General features: G+C 29.4%; 1 protein-coding gene across 1 annotated transcript in view; it reads left to right on the top strand.

Moving 5' to 3' along the window:
- LOC129988134 (muscle M-line assembly protein unc-89-like) overlaps nt 1–26,070 on the top strand; it is a 130,653-nt gene that overhangs the window by 61,696 nt on the left and 42,887 nt on the right. The window contains exon 2 of the mRNA XM_056096278.1: nt 11,144–11,299. Within this exon, the coding sequence (XP_055952253.1) occupies nt 11,144–11,299 (156 nt within the window). The remainder of the gene's footprint in view (nt 1–11,143; nt 11,300–26,070) is intronic.

The raw sequence follows: 26,070 nt of genomic DNA on the forward strand, positions 1-26,070 counted from the left end.
ATCATGATGAAAATAAAAATCATTAAGATAACTTAATAAATGATTGCCGTTCTTTTATTAATTGAAGCGAATTGCTAATGTTACATTTACTGTTGTAGACAGATACTTCAATTGATGGGCATTTCGATTGCAAATATTTTTTCGTAACTTCATAAATAAAACTGAATATCTGTTTGAAGCTATCTCTCCTGAATTACGGTCTTTGAGTTTTAGTTATCTATGACTGTCATTTTCAAGGGATACGGCAAAAATTGTACTCTGTAGAAGATATGGCAAAAATACTATATATTCTCTATGAGCGAAAGAATCTGCCTTGTAAATATTACCCAGTCACAAAAGCTGTACCGATTTCATCAATATTTATTTTATACGTTCATGACCTCTAAATCTGTCATTAATGACCGCCTACTTCCTATCCTCCTCCAGCCTTAACAACTGTATCGATTCCGCCAATTTATTTCTTCAGTTTGTGTGCTTAACTATTCAGAATTAATTAAAGTTAGTTGATATTATTAATATTGTTAACGAACAGCTGGTTACCGAAAGCGATCAATGTTACTTTAAACTTGAAATTTACATAATATTTAAAATTTTTATAGAAATTTATCTTCTATTCATTTCGATTTCTATTTATTTCAATGAGTAATACCTATATTAAAGTTCCGATGAAAATACTGAGGAATGTTGTGCTATTTTGGAAAACAGAAAAGTTAATTGTCGCTAAGTATTTATTTTTATGCGAAACCTTTTTATATTAAATAAATTTTACTAATTTTATTAAGTTTTAAAACCTGAATAAGTCGTAATTCGATCAATATACATCCCAATTATTCAGGATTTTCGAAACACTGCTATGAAGTACAAATTCCTTTCGTAAGGAAACCTTCTAACTCGATCTGCAGCGAATGGAGATTTCGGCGTGCAGACTTAACCTCGTCATAATTCTTGATCCGTGAAGTTATTCCTCGTGACACTTTCTAATCCCTCCGTCAACAGAAATTCTCTTCTTTTTCATTGTATGGCAACGAACGTTGCAGACGATTAGCTGCCAGTGATTTATCTTTCTTGTTTCACTTCCAGAAGTGGCAACGGCTCTTACGTGCGTCCGACACGAGCATTGCACATACATGTCACGCTCATTTCTGGCATTCTTTCGATTTGAAATTGTATTTTTTTTTATTTCGCATTGGAAGTTTTAAACATTTTTATTATAAAATATATAAAAGAAAGCAAATATATAAATATATCAAACAACTCATTTTTATATAGCGTTTTATGTGTATGTGTAGTGATAGTAGCTATCATTCTTATAGCGTCGATTTTTTGATCAAAATTGGGGAGTTTTTGAAATGTCAAGAATCGAAGAATTCATGTCGTTTGATTATTATGCAGCTCTTTGATGTTAGAGATCTTTCGAATACCTGTTTAACTTTTGGTCCGCCAGAAAGAGTTCAATTCGCTTAACACTTTAAACTCCACAAAAGCGTGACTTACTTTCTCTGATGGACAAGCTGTGTGGTAACGACAACTATTCATTAGGCATCCGTTAATGAATGGTTATCATGCTCCAAGGCAGCGCCATGTTTTGCGAAACTCCAAGAAAATCCCATTACTGAAAAATTATAATGGAATCAAAATAATCATTCATTTCTATTTAAACTAAATATTAATACATGTAATTCGTTCGTGAGAATATCTATTTTCTGCTTGCAGAAATGTGATATACTTATGTGAAACCCTTCATTAAAAATTAATGGCTTATAAATGGAATTTAATTTGTGCAGGTTCCGTTTAAATTAATTAAATCACGATGTTTTCTAAACGGATTTCATTTTCCGTATGCGTCTATTTCAGAAAAAATAACCATCTCGATCACCGTCTGTACGGTTTCATTCGAAAAATAACAGGTTAAATTTTAAATTTCTTCGTTATAATTGATATTATTATTTCAATACATTTTCATAGCCATAGATTATTTTCATCTTACCTCTGTAATATTTTCAATTTGATAACAAATCTAAAAAATATATTTATGTTAAAAATCAAAATGATATGATGTTTTATAGAGTTATTAAACTGTGAATAATGGATCTAAAATCAAAATGATATAGTGTAATATAGTGATTCCTAAACTGTAAATCCTAGGTCCGAAATGATATGATGAAATAAAGTTATTCTTAAATTGAAAATTTTTGTGCTTGGAATCTACGAATGCCCTCTTTTCAGTGTGGCATTCTGTTGTTTGTATTAACCAAAATCAGTGATGATTCTCTTTTCTAAGATTTTTATTCATATACTAGTAGAGTTTCCTGAATTATGAACTATAGCAGTGGAACTTTTTATGCTTTTTTTTTACCACAGTTGATATTATTTCATTTCATCATAAAATCAAATAAGGTACAATTTTGAAAATCAGAATTGCAAACATTGAATATTAGACAAAATTATATGCATAGTATCTATTTAATGAATCAAAGTTTTATGTAAAAGGTTTTATGTTGTCAACTTAATTTTTTAATTTAATATTTTTATAACTTTTGTTAAAATATATTAAAACTCCTAAAACGACTATGCCTATATAGTTTGCTCTTTCATCGTATTGGATTTTCTAAGAGATATAAATTGCTTCAGTCTTAAACATGGGGAAAGTATGAGATTAAGAACTTCAGACATAGCATATCTCATTTGTAAATACCCAGCTATCTTCAGATTCAATCTTCGTATTGTTACGCATATAGCTATTTCAGACGACATATGTAAACATTCGTAACGAAGAAGCGATGCGAATTTTATTGTCTTGTCACGATAATATTCGGTTAACTGAGATATTATGTCTTTGTTTTGCTAGTCGTGATACTCAAGACTAGTCAGCCTTGTATCTGAAAAGAATTTTTATAATATCACAGAAATCAAAAGATTGCTGAAATTTATTGATTTTTAGTAACCTTAAGCAGAACTTTAATGTAATAGATACTGGATTTATTAAAATTCAATGCATGTATTCATAAAATATCAGGAATAGTTTAAACTTAAATGAAGTACATGTGTTAAAAAATTTATGTAGTTCTCCAAAAATATCGGTTACAAATTATATATGGTCTGATTTAATCTCTTTTATTCAGTACAGTGATAGTTAAGCCTGTTAAAATGTTCAATTTCCCATGGGAGCATCATGAATACGTGGATTATAATATCATCGGTTGAGTATGGGGGTTCTCGCTTTTCCTGGGAATATATCTGTGATGTGGAATTGCTTCCGTTATAATGATGGAGCATACCTTTTGCAGCCGGTGATGGTTATTTCGAATCCATTCTCAATTTCCAAGTTTTGTTATGACAAAATTTATTTATCTTGCTTTGGTAGTATGAAAAGAGTTTATTTATGGTTAGGATTATGAAAATCTTCACCTGTTTAAATCAGTTATTTCATAGAGTCCTCAATGCACCATTATTGTTGTTATGATTAACCTTCGAAGAGATGCAGTTAGATCCCTTTTAGTAACTAGTAAATTAGATAAATATAAAACGGAAATATGTCGGAGAAATATGTAGTTTTGCAGTAATCAACCATAAAAGCTGCGAGAATATTGAATCCGATTTAAATAAATGGCAGCAAAATTGGAGTTCTTGTCAGTGCAGATCTTAAATGCATTAAACCTAAATATTCTCACCTTTTTATTTCATTTTAATATCTATTTAATCTCTCCTTTTATCCATTAAATTTTATTTCTCTTTCTGTGATTTTTTAAAAATGTTAAATGATTAATATTATAAAGTTTTTTTGAAGTCGAGATTTTGATGAATTTCCACGTTACTCCATTATGGAAATTATCAGGGATCATTGAGAATTCTATCCCCTTTCTAGGGAAAAAATCTAAAAATGAAAATTAAATTTTACTCGTAAATGTTATATCCTAAATATCTAAGAAATGTATAATTTAGCAACTTACCTTGCAAACAAACGTTGTAGGCAGTAAATGATGCTTGGAAAATTTTTTGTTTCACTTTTTTTGTTATAATTATCACTAAAATAAACAAACTCTAGAAGTTTTTATTTAAAAATACGGTAAATGTCTATCATTTTACTCTAGAGTGTATCGAAGAGTGTACAAGCTTCCAAGTTTGCAAAGGCTTACTGTTGTCACTTCTCGTACTTACTCTTAGCATCCAGTCATTCTCACTGACTCTATTGGTTTTGAATAAACTATCTCTGAATATCCGATTTTTACTTATTGTTTTAACTAATTAATAAAAGATAGTTCATAGTATAAATTTTTAAAAAGATTAATTAGATTTCAATTTATTAGAAGTTGATTTCTGAATGATTCTCCTTTCCAGTATTTACAAAATCAGAAACTTATTCAATATTATTAAATTCAAACATGATTCTTTTCTGCGGAAACATAGATTTTTACCGTTTTGGGAATCGAATTTCATCCATTTTGAGATTGGTTCATCTTCTTTTATGCAGTAATTTTTTATTATTATCTCCAACATTTTTACATAAATTTTTATATTTTATTGTTTAATTGATCATATTTATTTTACTTCACTGTGTATATATTTGGACAATTCATTGTTTTATGTAGTTTAGATTTTTTTTTCATACCTGTGTCACGTATGTATCACTTTATATTTTGGCTCTTACTCTTTTTATTATCATTAAGTAGAATTTGAATGAGTACCATTATCTCTTAGTGGTTAGATTGAAATTCTGGAAAGTTTAGAAGGATGGAAAATCAGAGGCAGCATCAGTATACTAATGATAAATTAATGACACATCTCAGATTATTTAAAGTTAATCTTTGGATTTCAATAATTAGTGAGAAGATTTAAAATTCAGAAAATCTAGTTACTTTAACTAATGAGACACTACCTCTAAGCTAAAATTCACAAGATTAAATTAATAATCTTCAGTCATGTTGTTTCATCGATTGATAATCAATGCTCATCGTTGAATATCAATCGATCTACTTCTAATGTTTTAATAGTTTGTAAAGGCCACATATCAAAAAATATTTTGAATGCAGATTCATTAACCCTTCATGATCTAAACACATTTAAATCATACTAAAACTATAACAGAAATGTTTTGTTATTTTTTAAAGATACATAATAAAAATATCGGAAACATATCGGTTAATATCTTTATGTAACAGAGTTTTAGAATAGTTTATGCATAAATATGCATACGATATTCAGTTTCAGTAGCGAATTCATTCTACGTAAGTATTTCCGTTATATAATTATTAATATTGACCTCTTATTTATTTCTTAGCTGTTTAAGAGGTATATGATATATAATGGAATAAGTACGAATTTTAAAATTCTTATATTTACTGCTTTAAACACTTTTATCTAAGTGATTTCAATAACTCTATGGATATTATTTTAAAGTCGAAAGTATTTATAAAATACCTTTTATTTTAATGTCAGAAATTTTATGGCAATTGTTAACGTGTCCGAGATCGATCCTGATTCTTCATCCTAATACCAAATCCAACGTCACTGTCCATGAATCATGACTTTTGATTCGGACTTATGCTCTGTGTTTAGTTATAGCAAACTTTCATTGGAAATAACTGTATAAACTTTCAAGAATTTGCAATGAAAAAGTCAAGAAAAGAATCCAATCATGATTCACCTTTCAGTTCTCAAAATCCATGTGGTAAATATGATCTATTTTCAGATAACACACACAAATGAGTGTATGATTATCACACAGGTGGTGGTATGATCTATCTTCCGTCCGATTTTCAGTATTTCGAATCTATTAATCTTTTGATTTTTTTTTTGCGTATGAAAGATGGAAGAGCTCTGTCATTAATGATATGCTATTTTTTAGATCGTGAGCAGCGCATATTTATTGAAAAGAATTAAATTTATTGGTTGAAAAAGAAACTCGAATTTTTGTATGTCTAACAAGAGTGTGAAAAGAAATGTCTTCATTTTGGGGGTTACTTTACTAGCACTGCATTTAAGAACAATAATTTTAAAGCGGCCATTGCTTATATAACCTTTCTGAATTAAATATTTAATAGGTGAATTCATTAAAAAGTCGAATTTTTTTTACCGAAAATATGAAATTTTTGTATTTAATATTTTTACTTTTCTAACGGGGTTTATTTTAATAAAGTAGTTTAAATTTTGTTTCCAATATTTCTAAGTCCAGTCTCCTATGTAATGGGAAGTTACAATGATTTTTATATTTGCATTTATATATATTTCAATGTTATTTTATATCTTTGAATGCTGTTTCTCAGATTTTAATCTTTGGTAGAATTTTCAGACAAAATACGTCATAAATTAAAATTTGATGCATATATTTTGTTAAAATTTGGCATTATATAATTTCACAATATGTTCTGTAGCTCCTGAGATAGAGAATGAACAACTATAGATACAAAAACATTCGGTAATTAATGCTTCACAATGGAAAAGATTAAAATTCCATGTTATTTATCAGTTGAACAGTATTTAATGAGTGGATAGAAATGGAGTTTATTTTTTAGGTCAGAAACTAGGTAATATATTTTTTTTAAGCTATCTGCAAAATTTTAAGCAAAATCATTTGATAAACCGCACTAAAATATTTTTATTTTATCTCTTTTTGTAGCAAAAAAAAATCCCTTTTTTTTAATTAAAAAAATACTTTTGTCATTTAACTGGTATAGTTTGGTTTCATAAATCTCTTTTCAATCTTTTTTCAAAATTTCAAAAATATAAGTTTTTTAGAGCATTTAAAAAATTATTTAGAACTTACTCAGAAGAAAAATTATAGCTTATTCATTTTCTTTAGGCTTTTATTAGTTTTTGCATTACCATGGCAACATTAAAATTTTCTCGTAACTGAATTACTCCAAGTTAGATTTCAATCTTTTATGTCATGCCGACCCTTTATTGTATTAAAAAAATTAATTAGAAATCTGAAAAGTTACGAAATAAAATAAAAATAAAAGTTTTACGGAATTAATTCTCATAAAAAAAGTCAGATTAAACGCACATTTAAAACAAAAATTTTGGAAGAAAAATATCGTAAATATTAATTACGTTATTTAAAATAAAAATGAAAATATGACATTTTATTAAATTTTCCTCTTCTTTTAACTGGAAATTACTGTCTGAATATCCAAGAAAATTTTCACTCATTACCAATGATAAATGGCCAATGTTGTTCCAAATCCTGTTTCTACCTAATTCTTACATTTAAAGTTTGTTAACATGGAATTAAGATCTTCATCTGATCCAATTTTCTTTTAATCGGAAAAAAAAGAAGGAAAAAGAAAAAGAAAAGGGAATGAAAAGCATTGATGAATGGCTATTAAGGAGGTGTGACCGGTTCTGATCGAATAAAATAGCGTGGGAAAACTGAAACAATAAATTATCGGACATTTAGATAGATGTATATGGAATTTTGGAAAAACCCCGTATGGTACCAGATATGAAGTCCAAATATGCCCAGTTTATTTTGCTTTCAAGTTTTCTTTTTTTTTAATGCCATTTTTGAATGATTCATTTAATTATCTATCATATCGGAGGTAATAAGTTATTTATCTTTCTTTTTTTTTGTTAAACATAATTAAATCATGCTTTGGTAATTCATATTGGATATAAAAAAATGTTTTATATAAAATTTTGAAAATTTGTATTTCATATACAAATTTGTTTTGACTACCAAAAAAACTCCCTTTTTTATATAAAAAGCATTCAAAAAGGGAAAACTCTGAACTCATTGGCTACCAAAAGGAATATTCAGTTTCGTACTCTTATTAACTTTTTGTACTTTTATTATTCGTACTCTTATCTTTCGAATTAATATTTGAAATGATAAACTCATGATGGTTTCCACAAAGAATTTTCTGTCATTCAAAATGTCCAAAATTGAAAGTTTATAAATTCTTTTACAAATTTCTATAGCAACCAAAAAAGAATTTTCCAATAATTTTAAAATTTTTATGTTGAAAATTCATAAATTCATTTTCTTTATCAAAAGGTAATTTCTGTTTAAAAAGGTCAATTGTAGGAGAAGTGACGTAATTTTATTTTATTTTGACTATTTTTAGTAACATGAGTATACTAATCTTCTCTTTTACACACTTCCAACGATAGTATGTAATCTTTGGGAACACTTGGGTTTCCTATTTTTTTCTATTTCTTATATTTGAAGATTTATAAAATCGTAAATTCGTAATGGAATTATTACTAAAAATATAACGAAATGATCGAGCTTATTTATATTTGAAGTTGTTTGCTCTTTGACTTCCTCCATTTTGTATAAAAAAATAGAATTTTTTTTTTATTATATCATATAATAATCTAAAAGTTAAAAATAGCTTTGATTATATATGATAAATCTTTTATATTATTATTAAATTATATGATAAATCTTTTAGATATAACTTCATGATTCCGCCAAATTGTCTGACATAAAAGCTGTGTTATTTTAATTGTCTTACTTAAGCTCTGTTTATTTTGTACATGAATTTTTCTAATGGAGACAATCCTATTGAACATTTCTAATGGAGATTCTAAATTTCTCGATATTGTAACTTCTCTTTTTTTATTTGTCTTATAAATTACGCAGAATCTTTCTTCTTTAGCTTTTAACAATAAAAGAAATCATGCAGTAAAATATTTGAATTTTTGGGCGGCAATATAATCTAAGCAAAATGGGGGCATTGTAATCTGGGCAGGTTTCAAATTAGGCAATATATTATATAATTTTAAAAATTACCAAAATTCGGCAAAAATTCCCGTGGCTATTAAATTATTATAATTAAAAAGACAAATTTTTAAATTTTGAAATGGCGTAAAATTCATTTTTGTGCAATCCTATTTACAGAATTCATATTAATTTTTAATGAATGAAAATTCTAGTAAAAATTTTTAAGAAGTCTCTCGTAAGTGTTCATTTTTGAAGTGAAAGTGTGTCTTAAGGTATATATATGTGTGTGTGTGTGTGTGTGTGTGTGTGTGTGTGTGTGTGTGTGTGTGTGTGTGTGTGTGTGTGTGTGTGTGTGTGTGTGTGTCAAATATAAAAGCTGGGTTAAACAGTTTGGCCTTTACATTCGAACACATATTCATTAGTATAGATAGAGATATATCTTTAGGAAACTTTTGATGTAAAGTTTTTTTTTTTGTAATATTCAGTTCGCTAAGTATTAAATGCCTTTCAAATCAGAATAAGAAATCATCAGAAATCAAATTCTATAAATTGGATCAATCAATTGAAAAAATAATTGAAAGTTGAAAATATGGCAACAAATAATAGTTCAAATATATTTCCAATATATAGAAATAAGCATTTAAAACACACGACTTTTAAATATGTTAAGCTTGTTTACATGTGACGCTTGCGTCGGCGTGGTCTCACTCATTACGCATGCGTGGGTCGGCCGCCCTAGCTGTGTTTATATCTCGTCTGCTAGCTCGATGAAGTGAAAGTGGGTTGAAATTCTTTTACTTTCTCTTCTTTATTATTCATCTTTTCCGTCGGCAACAGCAAACGATTCTTCAAAGATGAGTCGAATTCGAGAGGTGTGTGTTCTAAGAAAGGGTGTACACAGTCTTCTTTTCAGGTTCTTGTCAAGGTGTTGATAGACAAGGCCGCGCATCTATTGTCAGGAATTGAGAAGAAAAAAATAGAAAAATAGAAAAAACATATTTACCACAAAATAGTCTGTTAAAAAAATGAAAACGTTTTATCTCAATGAAAAACCTGTTGTGTAACGTTCTGCAAATACATTATGTAGGCATGAAATTTAATTATATGATACGTGTGACGGAAGTTGATGGTACCACATGTTATTTCAGTTACATTGATAATAGTCGAAAAATAATGATTAGAAACTTACCATTATAGATTTCAGTTGATGTAGATACAATATCTTTTGAAAAATTGAATTTTTTACATTTGTACTAGTTTTCATATAAAGTTGATTATTAAAAAAAATCTCAATTACCTGAGACCCTCCTATACTTTATTACATATTTTATTTTACTAATTATGCTGTATTTTCGGTTATTTAAAGTTGTTAGAACCTGTAAAGAACCAAACAATGTATGAATTTTATTCCTGGATTGTCTTTTCGGAAACTTAATGAATTAGAAAACTCTCTTCTTTATACTATAATATAGTACTAATATTAACTATTATTAGTATATTAGTAAGTATTATTTGTATGTTATACTAAGGTATACTATTAATATAATATTTAAATTGCGTGTATCATGTTCTAATAATTTTAATATTTTTCTTGTGATGTAGAACTTCCATTGTAAAACTTGTTTCTTAGCAAGCGTTGCATTGCTGCTTTGAAACGAACTTCAACACTCTATTACGATATCCTCCTATCTTCATTTTTTAAAAGTAAATTATTACTTTAATTTGTTTTATTATTCGGTTATTATTTTTTTATTGGAAAAGCAAAAAATTGGGTTGAAATGATAGTTATTTCAGAAAATATTCAATACAAAATATATATGAAAACTATTTGTAGTAGCTTTTTTCCCGCTTTATATCACGTGTGTAAGCATTCACGATATTATATATAAATGTGTATATGTGTTAAAAATAAATTTAATAACAATGTTAATTAAAGACATAAAACTGATTATAATTGCATTATTGCAGAATTCAAATTGTTAATGAGACTGTTAAATTTATCTTTTTTTTTTTTCAGTATCATTATATAGGTTTAATGTTCAAAACTTGTTTCTGAATTATTTGAATGCATTTTCCAAACGATATCAATGATAATTTTTCAAATAACGTAGAGTGTAAAAAGCTGCTTGAAACAAATAAAACATTTGGAAATAGCTAAAAAAAATTGTAAGGCCATAAAAATGATAATTCAGACGATTTTCGGCAAATGAATCCAGAAGTTTCAAGAAAGAATTAAATTAAATAATAATAATACAAATAAAGAATAAAATAGCTGGCATCAATTTGTCTTTTAATAAGACAGTTTTCAATTGTTTCAAAGCTCACAGAAGGTAGATTTTATATATAATGCGATGTCATAGTAGATTTGTAGGACGCAGGGACTGTGCTTGATGTATTTATTCTTTAATAAGTAGTCTGAAAATTAATTTTGAAGTTAATTAAATCATTTTCAAATGACATTTTTTCTTTCTTCTTTAGCCGGAGGTTTCAGAAATGATAAATATGAAGAAAAGAGCATTACATGCCCACCGATGTCACCAGATAAACAGGCGATTGGGAATGATTATGCTTTTGACAACCCCTACTTTAAGGATGACGAAGTGGACCACATGAAATCTGAAGATCCGGAAAAAGGTAAGTCTGTTTGTCATAATACGCCCTTTGGTCTCTTGGATTGCTTGGACACCGGAACAGGTTGCAAGACATTGTAAAAAAAAATCACATATTAATCAACACCATATGATCCCGTGAATATTTTAGAATATTGTACAAATATATACCGTACGTTACTAGGATAGATTAAGTGTTTGCTATATCATCACTTTGTTTTGAATTTATAAGCCAATAGAGAATAAATATGTCAGTTTTGAACCCTAATAAGATAACGAAAAAGACACTTGAGCTGGGATTCAAAAGTATTAATTCATGGATTGTTACAGAAGTCCAAAGCTATTGAGAATTAAGTGTTGGGTTACTTGGAGCAAAATACTCTATTTATATATAACCCGATTTTTTTTGCTATGAAAAAATATTAACATAAATAATATTTTAATAATATTATTTTCTAAACATGAAATTCTGTGTATTAATAATTTTTTCCACCGTCGATCAAAATGCTTTTATATTATACATTTATTTCTGAAACAAACTACTTTGGGATGTTTTTTTTTATTTGCTACGAAATACGCTGAAGCCCAAATGCACGTTTCTAATCTGTAAATCTGCTAGGCAAGAGTAAAAAATAAATTTACAGAGCCCTTCATAATTTATACATACTTTCAGCTTCTATTCTTGCTAATCTCGAAGCTTCTACGCTACGCTAAGTACTTGTTGGCAAATCGTCGCTGCTTTTAAAGCGCACGATCAGCAAGAAAACAAACAGGCTTGAAAATTAGAGTGTCATCCCTCTGTAACGTCTCCAAAAATGTCCAAATTTGCTTGCAAAGTTTAGAAAAAAAAGCATACAATTGAAGCCGTGAATTACTTAAATGGGTTATTGGCAATGACTTGACTCGTCAAATGATGCCCTGAATGTCTGTTCAGTAATAAGAATGTTTGCATTGTCGTCTTTAACTGACATCATTGTAAAAATAATGTAAATAGCCTACGGAAATGTTTTATCTTTACCGTTTTCGTAATTTATGCGTATGACATGTTTTAGGCTTAATTTCTTCGCATACAAAAATTTTGGATTTTTGTGTTGCATAATTGGATCTGAAATTTGACACTAATCTTCAATTTTCATGAAAATATTAATTCATGCATTTTCAACATAATAATATTTACAAATTAGAAATATTGTTATATTGGAAATGTTATTGTTAAATTACGACATATGTGAAGCTTGCAATTAGTTCAAAACGCTGCCCAGGACACTAGAATTACAAAATTTGACATTTATTTTATGGGAAGCAAGTACTTACTAGAATGAGTTATTCAAAATATTGATTAAATTTTTGATTAAAGTAGGTGGTTACGTTGAAAAGTTGTTTTTTTTAACAATATCAAGTAATTTTTAAATTCAGTTTTCTTAATTTCTGAGCAATTTTTTTTATAAAACCGTTTGAATTTTATTTCTAAATTTATTTTTTGGGAAGGTACATTAATTTTCATATTTGCATAATGCATATTTAAATGCTATTTTACATCATTAAGTGCAATTTTCTCAAATTATAAATTTGAGCAAAAATTTCTTACGAAGATCTTTATAAATTGTTTGTTTGTTTGTTTCTTATGGCACTTGCCACTGACAAGCCCACTGTTATCTTTATAAATTAAAGTCTACTGCATTTTTTGTTCAAATTTAATGTAATTAGTATGAATAAGAGATTCTCAATATGTTTTGCTGTTCCTGAATTAAAAATTTCATGTTATTTATAAGTCGAAACCTAATATTTATAAATTAGATTTCAGCTCTATTTTGTGCAATTCATTTCCTAACTTTAAAAGTAAAAAGTTTCCGCTATACACCTCTTTTTAACCAGACTGCTAACAAATTCTTTTTTCTTGTTTTCGAACACTTCTCGTTAAGATGATGCAGGAATTATCTTGCTGAAATCTTTGCCGTATCAATTTGCAGATACGCAAAGATGGGTCTTTGAGGATGCTGAAATATCAGAATCCACGTTATATTACCGCAGATTTATTTCATTTCTTATTAAACCTTCTATTTGAGTTTGGAAAAATCCTATTTCATATGAACGAATTGCTAATAAATAACATTCACAAAAATTTAATTAGAAATGCTGCAATTTTAAATAGCGATTAGATAGTTTGTTAAATATCTAATTTAGGGATATTCTTCCACAAGACTACTAAACTATATCTTCATGCCAGTACGTGCTTGTGAGATGAAATATATCAACTTGATGAATATATTCGAAGAATCAGGTTTCGTGATGCTGAAATCTCGAAACTGAAATTCAGCACACAGAATACTAATGTCCTTTTTCTGTTCGTTATGATTTACACTTCACATTGCAGTAAGATGTGAAGATAACAACTTTTAAGAAAAATTATGATTAGACATGGTTGATAACTCATGAATGAACGTAATTCTGGATAGCTGTTTCATGTATTAAATATATCAGTTGATGAAACTGCCTGCTGAATTATTGCCTTTGTCATCTTGCTTTCGTGCTTTCTCAGGTCGGCCGGTTGATGCAAGAACTTATAGTTTGATCGATCAAGTGCAGAATTATTAATTAAATATTATTTAATCCATAACTGGAGACATGGATTTCTTTACCTAGTCAAATACATGGAGTCAAAAAGATTCCATTGATATTTTTCTTTTTTGCCTTTTGTAAACAGTATTGGAATTTATTTTGGAATCAGAATATATTCTGGAAATCATGTAGTTACCAAAGATATTAAAAACATTAATATTAAACATGTAAATGTTATAATATTAAATGTAGGAAAGATTTTATAAGAAAAATTAAAACAATTTTTTGATGAATGCTGACTTTGTTTATATATTATGGGATGATGCTAACGTTAATAATTGTTGGAATTTAACAAATAAAAATGAAGAATACAATACGGATTGCAATGCAAAATATGTAGAAATTAACTGGTGCATTATATATTTTTTTCAATCACAGTTTCAGAGTTGTGGAGTCAGTGACTCCATAAACAGCAACGAAAATTTTGAAAAGGAATAACTCGGCTTATGTATATATTTCGAACTTGGACTTTTGCTAACATACAGTACATTTGAAGGTACTGAGAAGATGATTGTATTCTACAAAAAAAGCACGAGATTATCACAGCCAATGAACAACGCGGAGTCATTTTGACTCCCCTCTCCAGTTACGGGTTAACATTCTGTAGAAAATGATATTATAAACTATTCTGTACACCTTACAAGGGGGCAGGGCACAAGTTTGAAAATTCAGTTCGGGATTGGATTTAGTATAAAGATAGTATACATTTAAAATGTTCACTCACAAAAATATTAAAGCACAATTGCAAGTCAGTTTCGAGAAAATGGCCCTCAAACTTTCTACATAGCTTATATACTAAAAACGTGCCGCCATTTCCGTGGCGCAAATAGTATAATGGTTAAGATACTGGCGTAGCAAACAGGAGAGTTCGATTCTGGACTTGCATTTTTAGCTATTTTTTATTTGTTTTCTCTTTTTAAATTTATTTCAAATTAATTTTGCAATCTACAAACAGTTTTAATTAATATGTTTTTCATTTTTAATGCAAAAATAAATATTTATTCTTCTAATACGTGGTTTACAATTTGGTTTTTAGAAGAAAAATAATTATAAGTATGAATACATTTTTTTAAATATTCAGAATTACTTAAATTAAATTAATATTTTAAAAATAATTTCAATTAATATGATGCTAATTTTTATATGGAAAAATAAGTGCATTTTCTCTTAATACCTGAATTATAATTTTTTTTTAAATTAAGAAATGAACGCGTTTTTTTAAAAAAAATATTTAAATAAAATTACAGATAGTTTCAATTAATATGTAATTCTTTTATCAATCAAAAATGAATGTTTAAAAATAAATCTCCCTTAGAAATAAGTACTGAATTATAATTTTATTTCTAAGCAGAAAAAATAATTACATATATAACTTAAATGATGATAAATGTTAATTAAATTACTGACATCATAAAAATGTTTCATTGATTTTTTATTATATACAAGAGACAGATTGGTAATTACCGTAAAAACATTTCAAACAAGATAGATATATTTTGACATCTTGCAAAATTCATAAATAATGATTATCCACAAGAGAAATCTTAAATGAAACGATAAAAAAACAAATTTCATTTACCTAAAAAAAATATTTGTTTTTCTTCCGAAATTCGTGCAGTGCACAAAGCATATCGTACGTTACTGCAAATTTTTAACCATCTGCCTATGCATTCCATAACTTAACACCTGCTTTCTACTTTTGCTTTTCGATGATTAACACTTTCAATGTTTGCGGACATAATTTTATTTGTGTCAGTTGCTCTCTTTAATTCCCGATATAAATACAATTTCGTCTAGCTATTATAAATATCTTTATTAAAATCCAAAAATTTAAAACTTTTAATGATTTTAAGATAAAAATAGTTATTTTGAAATATTTTTATCGTTAAAATTATATTTATACTTATCTTAACACTTAAAAATTAAATTTAGTAATAATTCAAGAACAATATACATGAACTTAACTATTTTTCTTTTAAAAAATTAGTTATAACTTGTGTATTAAGAGAAAATAAATTTGCTTTTTCCATATAAAATTAAGTATCTTATTAATTAAAACTATCTTTAAATTGTTAATTTAAGTAATTCTGAATATTTAAAGAAATGCATTCAGGCTTATAATTATTTTTCTTCTAAAAATTAAATTGTAATCCACGTATTAGGAGAATAAATATTTATTTTTGCATTAAAAATGAAAAACATATTCATTAAAACTGCTTGTAAATTGCTAAATTAATTTGAAATAAATTAGAAAAAGAAAACAAATAAAAAAAAAAGCTAAAAATGCTACTCCAGGATCTCCTATTTGCTACGCCAGTGTCTTAACCACTATTCTGTTCACGCCTCAGCAACCTCGACACTTTATTAGTATATAAACTTTGAGGAAAGCTTGAAGGCCATTTTCTCGAAATTGACTGACTAATGTGCTTTAATATTTTCGTGAGCGGACATTCTAAATGTATACTACCTTTATACTAAATCTCATCCCGAACTGAATTTTCAACCTCGTGCCCTCCGCTTGTTAGAAGATTGCTATAGAACTTACCATCGATAAGTGAGTATACCGTGGGTATGCTCTTGTTAAAAAATATTTTGCTCACTTTCGGAACAGGTTTCAAATGTAGATCTGTAAAGAGCATTCACATCATTTCTTTTATCACACGGATATGCTCATAATATTCAAATTTCAGTATGCCATTATATCTTCATCTATAATTGCTGCCCAAACCATACCAGAAGCAGCTAGTGTAAAAGAAAGTAAAGGAAAAAAGAAGGAGAAATCTGACACACCCCATGAATGAAAATGTTCTTATTCCAACATCTCTCTTCGACGGTGGCTAAAAGTTCTGACCACCGCAAACACCAACTCGCTCCAAGCTACTCTGTAATTTTCGTAATGTCTCCCCCGCCCTTGACCGCACCTCCTTTTATCCGCAACCTTAACCTTGAAGTATTAAAAAAAAGAAACCATTGTCCGATTTTACTAAAACTTTCCTTTCCCTTCCTCTCAGGAGTTGTGTAATGCCACCACACAATAGAATAATCAACAGCCAACTCTATTTAACTGCAACTGTAATGGATAGGACACGCTCCACTGCTCGTGTTTGTTGGTAATTTATCAAAATATTTTATCGCTTTTTTCAGTGATAAAATTTTTTGTTTTATTTAATTTTGTAAGCATCTGAGTACGTAATATTAATAAAAGCAGATATCAAAAGATTGCTTTAATTCATTAAAGAATATAGAATAAATGGAATTGGAATACATTGTTTTGAAGCACATTTATAGTAATTACAAAACTGTTGTACAGACTCTTGTGTAACGCTGTGATATTCATGAAGACATGTAATTTGACTTCCACCTCATCAAAATAATAAAATTCAGCAAGCTTCTGAATTTTCATGATAGTGATTCTAATACACAGCCGTAACACAGTAACATAGTTTTGAAAATATTTTCACATTTTAAACTTTAAAGTTTCTCAAAAATCAAAACAAGTCAGATATCAATGAGTGATAGATAAAGTTTATTTTTGATCTATTTACCGTATACGAAAAAAATTAATCTTCGAACTCGAATTCAATACGGGAAGATTAATGAAAAAATTATTTTTAAGTTGCAGTTTAAATATACTAATTATTTTATATATATATAACGCCATCCTGTGCCCCCGGTGCCTATAACACTAAGTTATCTAACCAGTTGGATGAGCACAAGATGGAAGGGGAAAAAAAAAAGAAAGAAAGAAGATAAAAAGAAAGAGACGACAGACCATCCAGGGTTCTCCAGAGAGAATCACATTGGTGTCAAATCCTACATGACTATATTCAATATTTTGGTGATGTAATAACTGGATAGAGGGGAAAAGAATACTTAAACAAATGGTGACTTTGAGTTGAACTTACAGGGAAATGAGATTACTAACTGAAAAATTGATAATTTACATTGAGAATATCTGTATGACATATATTAGCATATAAGTAATCACTAAAGAGTCAGAAATCTGTGGCGTCCGTCTGAATCCTGTGGTTTTGATTTCCTTCTCGAGAACTGCACTTTTGAGGGACTTTTGAAGTTATAATTTCGGCTGATTTTGACATGTGGCATTTTGGTCTCAGCTAATGTGTAGTCTTGAATAGGTCTTGGTATTTGTGAATATGGTTTACTATGGAGTGGATCTTGCCACGTGATAGGGTATTCGATGCAACTCTCCTGTACCATTCTTCTTCGAGACTTGTTTCTGGCTTTCTCATGTGCCATGACAGAGTCAGTAGGCATTCGGTGGCATAGTGAATTGGGGATCCTATCTCCCCACAGCTACAGTAAGGAGAGTTGGCCAGATGGAATCTGTGTAGGTATGTCGGGAATGGACCGTGTCCAGTGAAGAAAAGGACATCCGTTCTGTTCCAGTTGGCAGCGTATAGAGAAACTTTCGGTATTATATTGAATGTGGAGCGGCCTGTTTCGCCTTCTTCCCATTCCTTTTGCCATATTGTCATCATATCGGTTTGGAGGATGTTCTTCAGATGACATCTTGGGAGCTTCATTATATTCCGATCTTGATTAGCATTAGCCGCTGTTTTGGCTAGTTTGTCAGCCGCTTCATTCCCTTCATAGCCTACATGTGCCTTGATCCATGAGATTTTAATGTGAGGGTTTGCAAGAAGAAGGGTAAATGTATCTCTTGCTAATTGGCTATTGGATTTTGGAGAACTTGAGGCTTGTATACTTGCTTTATTGTCGACGTAAATAGTAACTGGATCTGATGTAGGAAGAGAGGTTGCGTATTTGACTGCTCTGTTGAGTGCTAGTAATTCAGCTTGGAAGACCGTGTTTTCTTTCAATAGGCTGGTTGACCATTGGTGTATAGTCACTGCATCCTGCATGACACAAAATGCAGCCCCAACTCCTGCTGAGGATTTTGATCCATCTGTATAGATCCCGAGTACTACATTCTGAGACCCACCGTCTTCCAACGAAATTTGATGTGCTTGGAGATGTTTGGAAGGATGTGACGTCCAGCCCGTAGCTCTGTATTCATACTCGTGTGGGCTGATATGTGGCATATCATGTACGATTCCACGGAGTCTGTACAGTTCAGTCATTCTTGCCATCATTTGAAGCTTCAGATGTAGTGGTGGCAAGCCAAGGATAACCTGAAGTGCTGCAGTAGGCGTGGTCTTGTATGCTCCCGTAATTGCTAACAGAAAGCTTCTTTGGATGGAAGAGAGCTTTCTTGCTAATCTAGCCGTTGGGTGAAGGCACCAAACTCCAGCTCCGTGTGCAAGCATCCTTTCAATGACTGTCCTGTACAAAATTTTTCTGTGTCGAAGTGTTATCCCCCAAGATTTGCCAGCTATTTTGAGAAAATTGAATTGTTGTTGTTGCGCTTTCAATGCTAAATGCTTGAGGTGGGTATTCCAATTCAATTTATCATCAATATGGACACCTAGGTATTTAATGGCATGCGTCTGCTTTATTCTTTCTCCCTGCCAATAGATTCTGGGTCCTGCTACCCATTTACTAAACAGAATAAAGTTGGATTTCCCCGTGGACACTTCTAGATTGTTTATGTCAGCCCAGGATATAAATTGTGCTATTGATTCTTGGGTATTTTGTCTTAGATTTTCTTTTGTTTTGGCTTTAATGACCAGAACAAAATCATCGGCGAATGCTTGGATAGTTGTTGATATAAATCATAAAAGATTTTTAATTTAAATACTAATCAAATATTTCTTAATATTCTATGAAATTAACGAGATATTGACAAGTTGTATTTGTTGTGAAATAATCAAATTGCGAGTGAAATGACCAAGAAGATCTTACATTTTATCAATGCGACTCTAGAAGTGTTGTTACCTACACATGGTAAAAGAATTATAGAAAATTTAATTAGTTTATAGATTTCCGAGTGTTTGCCAAATTACTGTGAAATAAATACGAAAATAAAATAAATATAAATGAGACGTTTAATAGTGACAGGTAGTTTTAATAATCATTGTTCTAAAAACGATGATATCTTATTTAAAATTTAAATAATCGTTTGGTATCATTTTATTCTTTATTTATTCATTTCATTTATTGAGTAAACAAAAGCACCTAGTGCATCTACACTACAAAAATAATCGAATTTTTAATGGGTGAAAATATCAAACTTATTGATGTCTAGCACAATGTGAAAGTGTAATTCGATCATTGAGTCCTATCAAGAACAACACTTAAACATCCTCCATATTATCCAAATGCAACATCTTCGGATTATCATGTGTTTGGAATCCTCAAAAGGAAGGAGAAAAATGGTCATTGTATGAAGCAAAAGAATGTATGCTAAGTTTTCTTCAAATAATGGAAAAATTCCGAATGCATTGGGAAAAGTATTTAGATCCCCAAAATAGATATGAATAGAAATAAGACTGATTCCATTTTGGTAAATAATATTAAGGAAAAGATCCTAAAAAAGTTTCATTTATATTTAATCCATCCTTGTAATATGAAAAAGATTAGAGAAGAATTTTGAAAATTGAATTTTTGAATTTAAAGAAAAATGAAAATTGAATTTAAAAATCTTTCTTGAGATTGTTTTCTCGATGGATCTTATTTTCAGGATTATATAGGTTTTCAATTTAAGTGACTTTACCGTGACATGGTAAAAGTAATTGCTTATTTTATCAAACATCAAACAGAACTCTATCTTATGATGTTGTATGATACTGTATATTTAAAGCAATAAATGCAAAATGCCTAATGGATTGCAAAATTAGATTGCTGTCATGTCTTAGTGTATGCTTTCATCATGAACTAGGTCGATAGATTTTCTCAGTTTTATGAGTATTTTCATTACTAATGAATGAACGAAGTTCTTATAAATTCAAACTTGAAAACATGCGTATACGTCATCATTCAAAATTGTTTTTTTCATAGTGTTATGGCATATCCTATAAATGAAATAATATTTAGGTTTAAATAGATAACAAACCATGAGCATTATACCATGCCAGTTTCCAAGTATTTTGTTTCCCTCCCCATTGATTTTTGACTTAAAGTAACACATAAAAGCACCGCCAGAAATAAGGACTATACGAAGTTCAATCACGTACTGAAAGAGAGAGCAGTTGAAGGTCTTCATATCGGGGAATGAAATGGGGGTGAGGGGAGGGGGAGGATAAAACACACACGCATTAAAAAAAGGTGTTCTTACGCCGCTCTCGAAAGGTGTGTAGAGGTACTCTACTCCAACAAGATTCCTGTTCCATTTTCTTCTTTCTTCGCTCCCGGTCACGTGACATAGCCGTAAATTTGTACAACGCTTCTCTCTCATAAAGACTAATATAATTTGTAGCCCATATCGGTCGCCCACGTTTTATAAGCTCATGACACCTGGTCACCTTGTTGACTTAGCGTGAGGTTTTAAGCGCTTTTTATGAGCGACACTCTGACTCCAGTAATGACAGAGAGCGAGCGTTCATTGAGGACTTTTTTTATTACTCACGACATTTTTCGTTTATTGTTTAATTGATGGTAGAAACGGTCTGATGAAACTTAATGTCATCACTATTCTGTTCTCAGAAGTGTCTTGAGTTTTGTTTCTCTTTTATTGTATGATTAGCAGGCTAATTAATATAGGCAAACATTTACATGTTTGTAGTAGTATTAATTAAAACATAGTTAATTCTCAATACTTTCTCTCTTGGCAAGAATTTATATATCTATTACTATAAAGGACGGATATTGTTCGCTCTCGGATTCGAAAAGCCTTCACGTTTTTGCACATGCTTCACGAGGGGTTTATTTAATCAAAATAGGGGTGAGAGAAGTGATGAGAGGAGGAAATGTTTACATTTGATAGTAAAGTGAATTCAGATTATCCACTACTTGGGAGATGTAAAAATAGGCTATGGATAGCTTATAATATTGTTGGAAAAGTAATAATTCACAATAAAATACTTAGAGCAATTTTTCTTTATTGTAAGGGACTTAAACATCAAATTATGACGAATAAATAAAAGATTTCTGTTCTTAAAATTTGTTAATTCGCTTTTTTTTTTACAAATTAATAAGTTTTTTTTGTTTAAACACTTTTTTTGCTATTGAATTTCCTGAAAACATTTTAAGATGGTAATAGTGGATAGTCTCGGAAACACATTTTATGATATTATATAAAATATTTTTGGTTTCATTCAGTTTTTTTGAAAATTGAACTGGCGATATAAGCTATCAATACGTAATTTTGAATTCAAATAAAATGGTACGGTAAGAAACGACACGACAACATACATGTGGGGGAAAAATAGACAAAAAAGTATCTATGGAGCTGAAATTAACGTGTGAAAATTTTGAAAATTCGCTCATGCTTTCGCATCTCATTCCTTAGTATGGTAGAATTTTCAAAAAGGAGTAGTTTTAGGATACTGAAACGAACAGTATTTGACAAATATTGGTATTTACTAGTTAATGTCAGCATTCATTTAACCGATTGGCATATGTCTGAAATATTTGCGAAAAGACATTAGTTTTCTTTCATACCGGCAAATGCCGTATTACAGTAAGCATCGATGGTAAATGTTGAATAAAAATATTTTTATTGAATTAAGATAAAAACGGAACTTTAAAAATCATATTTTATTATTAAAATATGTTATAATGCATTTCAAAATAGAAAAAAACTTATATCAAAGCGCTTGTAAATAAATTGTTGAACCTAAAACACAGTACCTTCTTGATGAGAAAAGAAAATGATATCAATCATAAATTTACATTCAAATTATATGATTAACATTATGCAGTTTTATTTATTGCACCAACTTAAATTCTTATGATACGTAGATTTACACAAAGGTCCCATACCTTTATAACTGCATTTAGTCGCAGAAATTTCTTTTTACTAATATAGCTTGTACAGCCTTGCTTTCCGCTTCTTGCATTAATTACTTCTCCTAGTGAAATTTCTCAAGAAGAAATCTTACTTATAAGAGTAATTTTTATTTATAAATTACGAACAAATTATTGTATCTTCTCGACTTCTTATTTCAACCTCCATCCTAATGTATCATTGCTTGTCGACGTAAACTGGCGATAGTTCGAGTGTATAAAATAAAATGTAACCTAATATTCGATCTTTTACTCACATATTTGGTATGTGCCAACATACACCCAGAGAGTATTGGTATTCAAAAATTTTGACCCTTCATATTATAACTCATATGAAATAATGACATCTTTTGTAACAAAATCAGTCCTCGTGGCATCACAGTCATATGACTAAGATTATCATTTCATATCTTGTAATACTACATTGTACATCTTGTAAAAATAATTATTCCATGATGAATAATAGATTCCAGAATTTTACTGGCGAGGACCCTTGCCATGCATTAAGTGAACATGAAACATTTCCATTCGAAAAATTTATGAGCAAATTCATACTTTAATTGCCAAAGACATTCTTTTTCTTTTGTCTTGATAATTATCTTGCTCCTCTGTCACGGAATGTTTTATTTCTTTGTATTCTTTCTTACAATTTTTGAAATAAGAAAATGAAAAACAATGCGACTAAATTCTCGAATTTCAGATAAGTATTTTCTTTCTTTCTTTTTAAAGCCAAACCCTTTTGTAAATCAAAAGTAAAAACGACCTTGAAGGTAATATTTGAAAGTAATAATTGAAAAATATTTTAGATGAATCCATTTTTAGTGAATTTAAAATAAAATTAAGCTTTATACTATCACATTTTCTGAAAAAACAGAAAGTTATAAAATCTAACGCTACATCGCATGATTTTCTGGCCTTTTCCATTAATCAGTTGATTAGGAATCTCTTATCTCTCTGGCGTACGTTCCTTTTATATAACATATGAAATGAGTCTTCTACTTCATTATTCTTCAAGTGGAAAATTCTAAATAATTTCCATTTCAAATTCAAACCGCAAAACTTCATAAAACAGCAACTTCATTTTGTTAAAATAGTGATACTATCGATAATAATGTTTTTACATTTACTTCAGCTCAGGTTCCCTTTTGTGAAGATACAATTTTCAAATATTTCTGCTCAAGCCTCTTCTGCTGAAAAATTACTAAAGAATTCTTTTAATGTGCCAAATTTTAAAATTGTTTCGGTGTTGCAGCAAAACTCTTAGATTATATGTGTATGATTATAACATCAGAATGATATCTGCATTTCTGAGTTAAAGAAACTCAAAGTCGACAGTGTAATAAAAACTGACGATTTTTGTATTAAAAATCGTTAGAATTTGTACGGCTGAAACTGTTGGTAAATAAGCTGTGAAAATGTCTAACATATTATAAATTATAAACTAAATAGTTATTTGAAAATCTAGAAAGCTATAATAAAAAAAACAAGTAATATTTATATATTAATTGTATTTATATTTTTTTTTATAAAAAATTTAATCAATTCTTACTTAGGTCAACAAATTTTTTTTATTTTAGTTACTTTTTATTGAACAATTGCAATTAATATAAATATGTATATACATATGACAAAATTACAATATTAAGTGGCAATTTTTTTAATTGAACTCCTACTTATTTTCTTATATTATTTATATGCATCTTATATTATTTATGATCGGGTGTCGCGTCAGTAATCTTAGAGCTTAGCGACAAACTTGGCGACCAAATAGAAATTACTGGACAAATTTAATTAATTAATTAATATTTTTTAAAAACTGTATTAAAATCAAGTGTCATCCACTACAAGTTTAACAAAATGTATTTGAACTTGAGTGGATGAATAAAACTTATTTTATTAAAGATTGAAAATTTGAACATAGGGAGAGTGTGAACTAATAATAGGAATTGAATAAACCGGTTACTATACGTTTATCAATAATTGTTGCCGCCAGAACTCATTTAACTTTATTACAAATATTTCAAAATGTGAGGGTTAGGCAAATCAGCAACATGCCATGGTTTGTTAGGAACAAAAACACACAAAAAAGATCAGAATGTTGCAATTTTGCAAAACTTCCGCAAGAAACTCTGAATACCCTTCTTTGCAAAAAAACTAAACCGAAAATATCTCATTTAAAGAAATTGAAATATACGATCAATCATTTGCAAAGAATGCTAAACGACTTCGCCATCTCTTACTTATCTAGGACATCTCCATAGCTTTGACTCTGGACCGAATTTGCCAACATGAATTCATGTAATTTTTTTTCCTTTCTTCTTTTTGTATTTATTTTTTCTTTTGATTAATTAATTAATTAATTTGTTATTTAATAAGTAATACCTTTAATTATCTAATCACAATCACTTACTAAGTAATCTCATTGCTATGCCATTACTCTATTCACCTATTATGTCCAGAGGTTAAGAACCCTGAGTTCAAGCACTCTGTAACACTCCTCTCAAACCGGTAAATCAATAATTGTTACATTTTGTTTCTAAATGCTAAAATCATATTCCTTGTCGCCAAAAATCATATCTGGGCCAACCATAGACCATTTAGAGTATGTGATGGAGAATTTTATCCCTATGTTCTGTTACGCATTTGATCATTGTTTAAAAGTTTAGTGGATCGATTTTACATTGATAGAAGCTTCTTACTACGCACACATTTACAATAAATTCCATTCCAGTTTTCCATCAATAGAAAGCTTATATATACATTGTGAAGGTAGCATACGTAAGGTGCATCTGATTTCTCCGGTCTTGATTTTTACTTGAATTGTACACCACTATAAAAAATTAAGCAAACACCTTCCTTCAACGCTTGGTACTAAAAAAAGATAGTCTTAAATTTTCCCTTGCATTCAGCTGATACAAACAATGCAAACAGTTTTCTACAACATACGAATGCTCACTTGAAACGCCTCAATTATAATAGAAGCCTAAAATATATTCAATCTGCACAAACGCCAGACTGCTTCAAAATGTTTCCGTCTTCTAAATTATTAACAAAGCGTGGTTTCATCTTACGTTTTTGTTTGTTAAAAACATCGTGCAAGAAGAAACAATAACGAATTGGATGTAAGTGAAAGAAAGCGACGAAGATTAAAAACAAAACAAAGAGGCACTACGTAGTGTTTGTAGTGCTCATAACACCTCTGATAAAAAGAAAAAATTATATACCGACCTCCAAAAAGGTGGCAAAAAATGCCAGTTTAAGAAATTGCAAGATGAATTTTTAAGCACCAAACTTTCTTGGGAAAAAGAA

Source organism: Argiope bruennichi, chromosome 10 (genome assembly GCF_947563725.1).
Source record: "Argiope bruennichi chromosome 10, qqArgBrue1.1, whole genome shotgun sequence".
NCBI classification, from domain to species: Eukaryota; Metazoa; Arthropoda; class Arachnida; order Araneae; family Araneidae; genus Argiope; species Argiope bruennichi.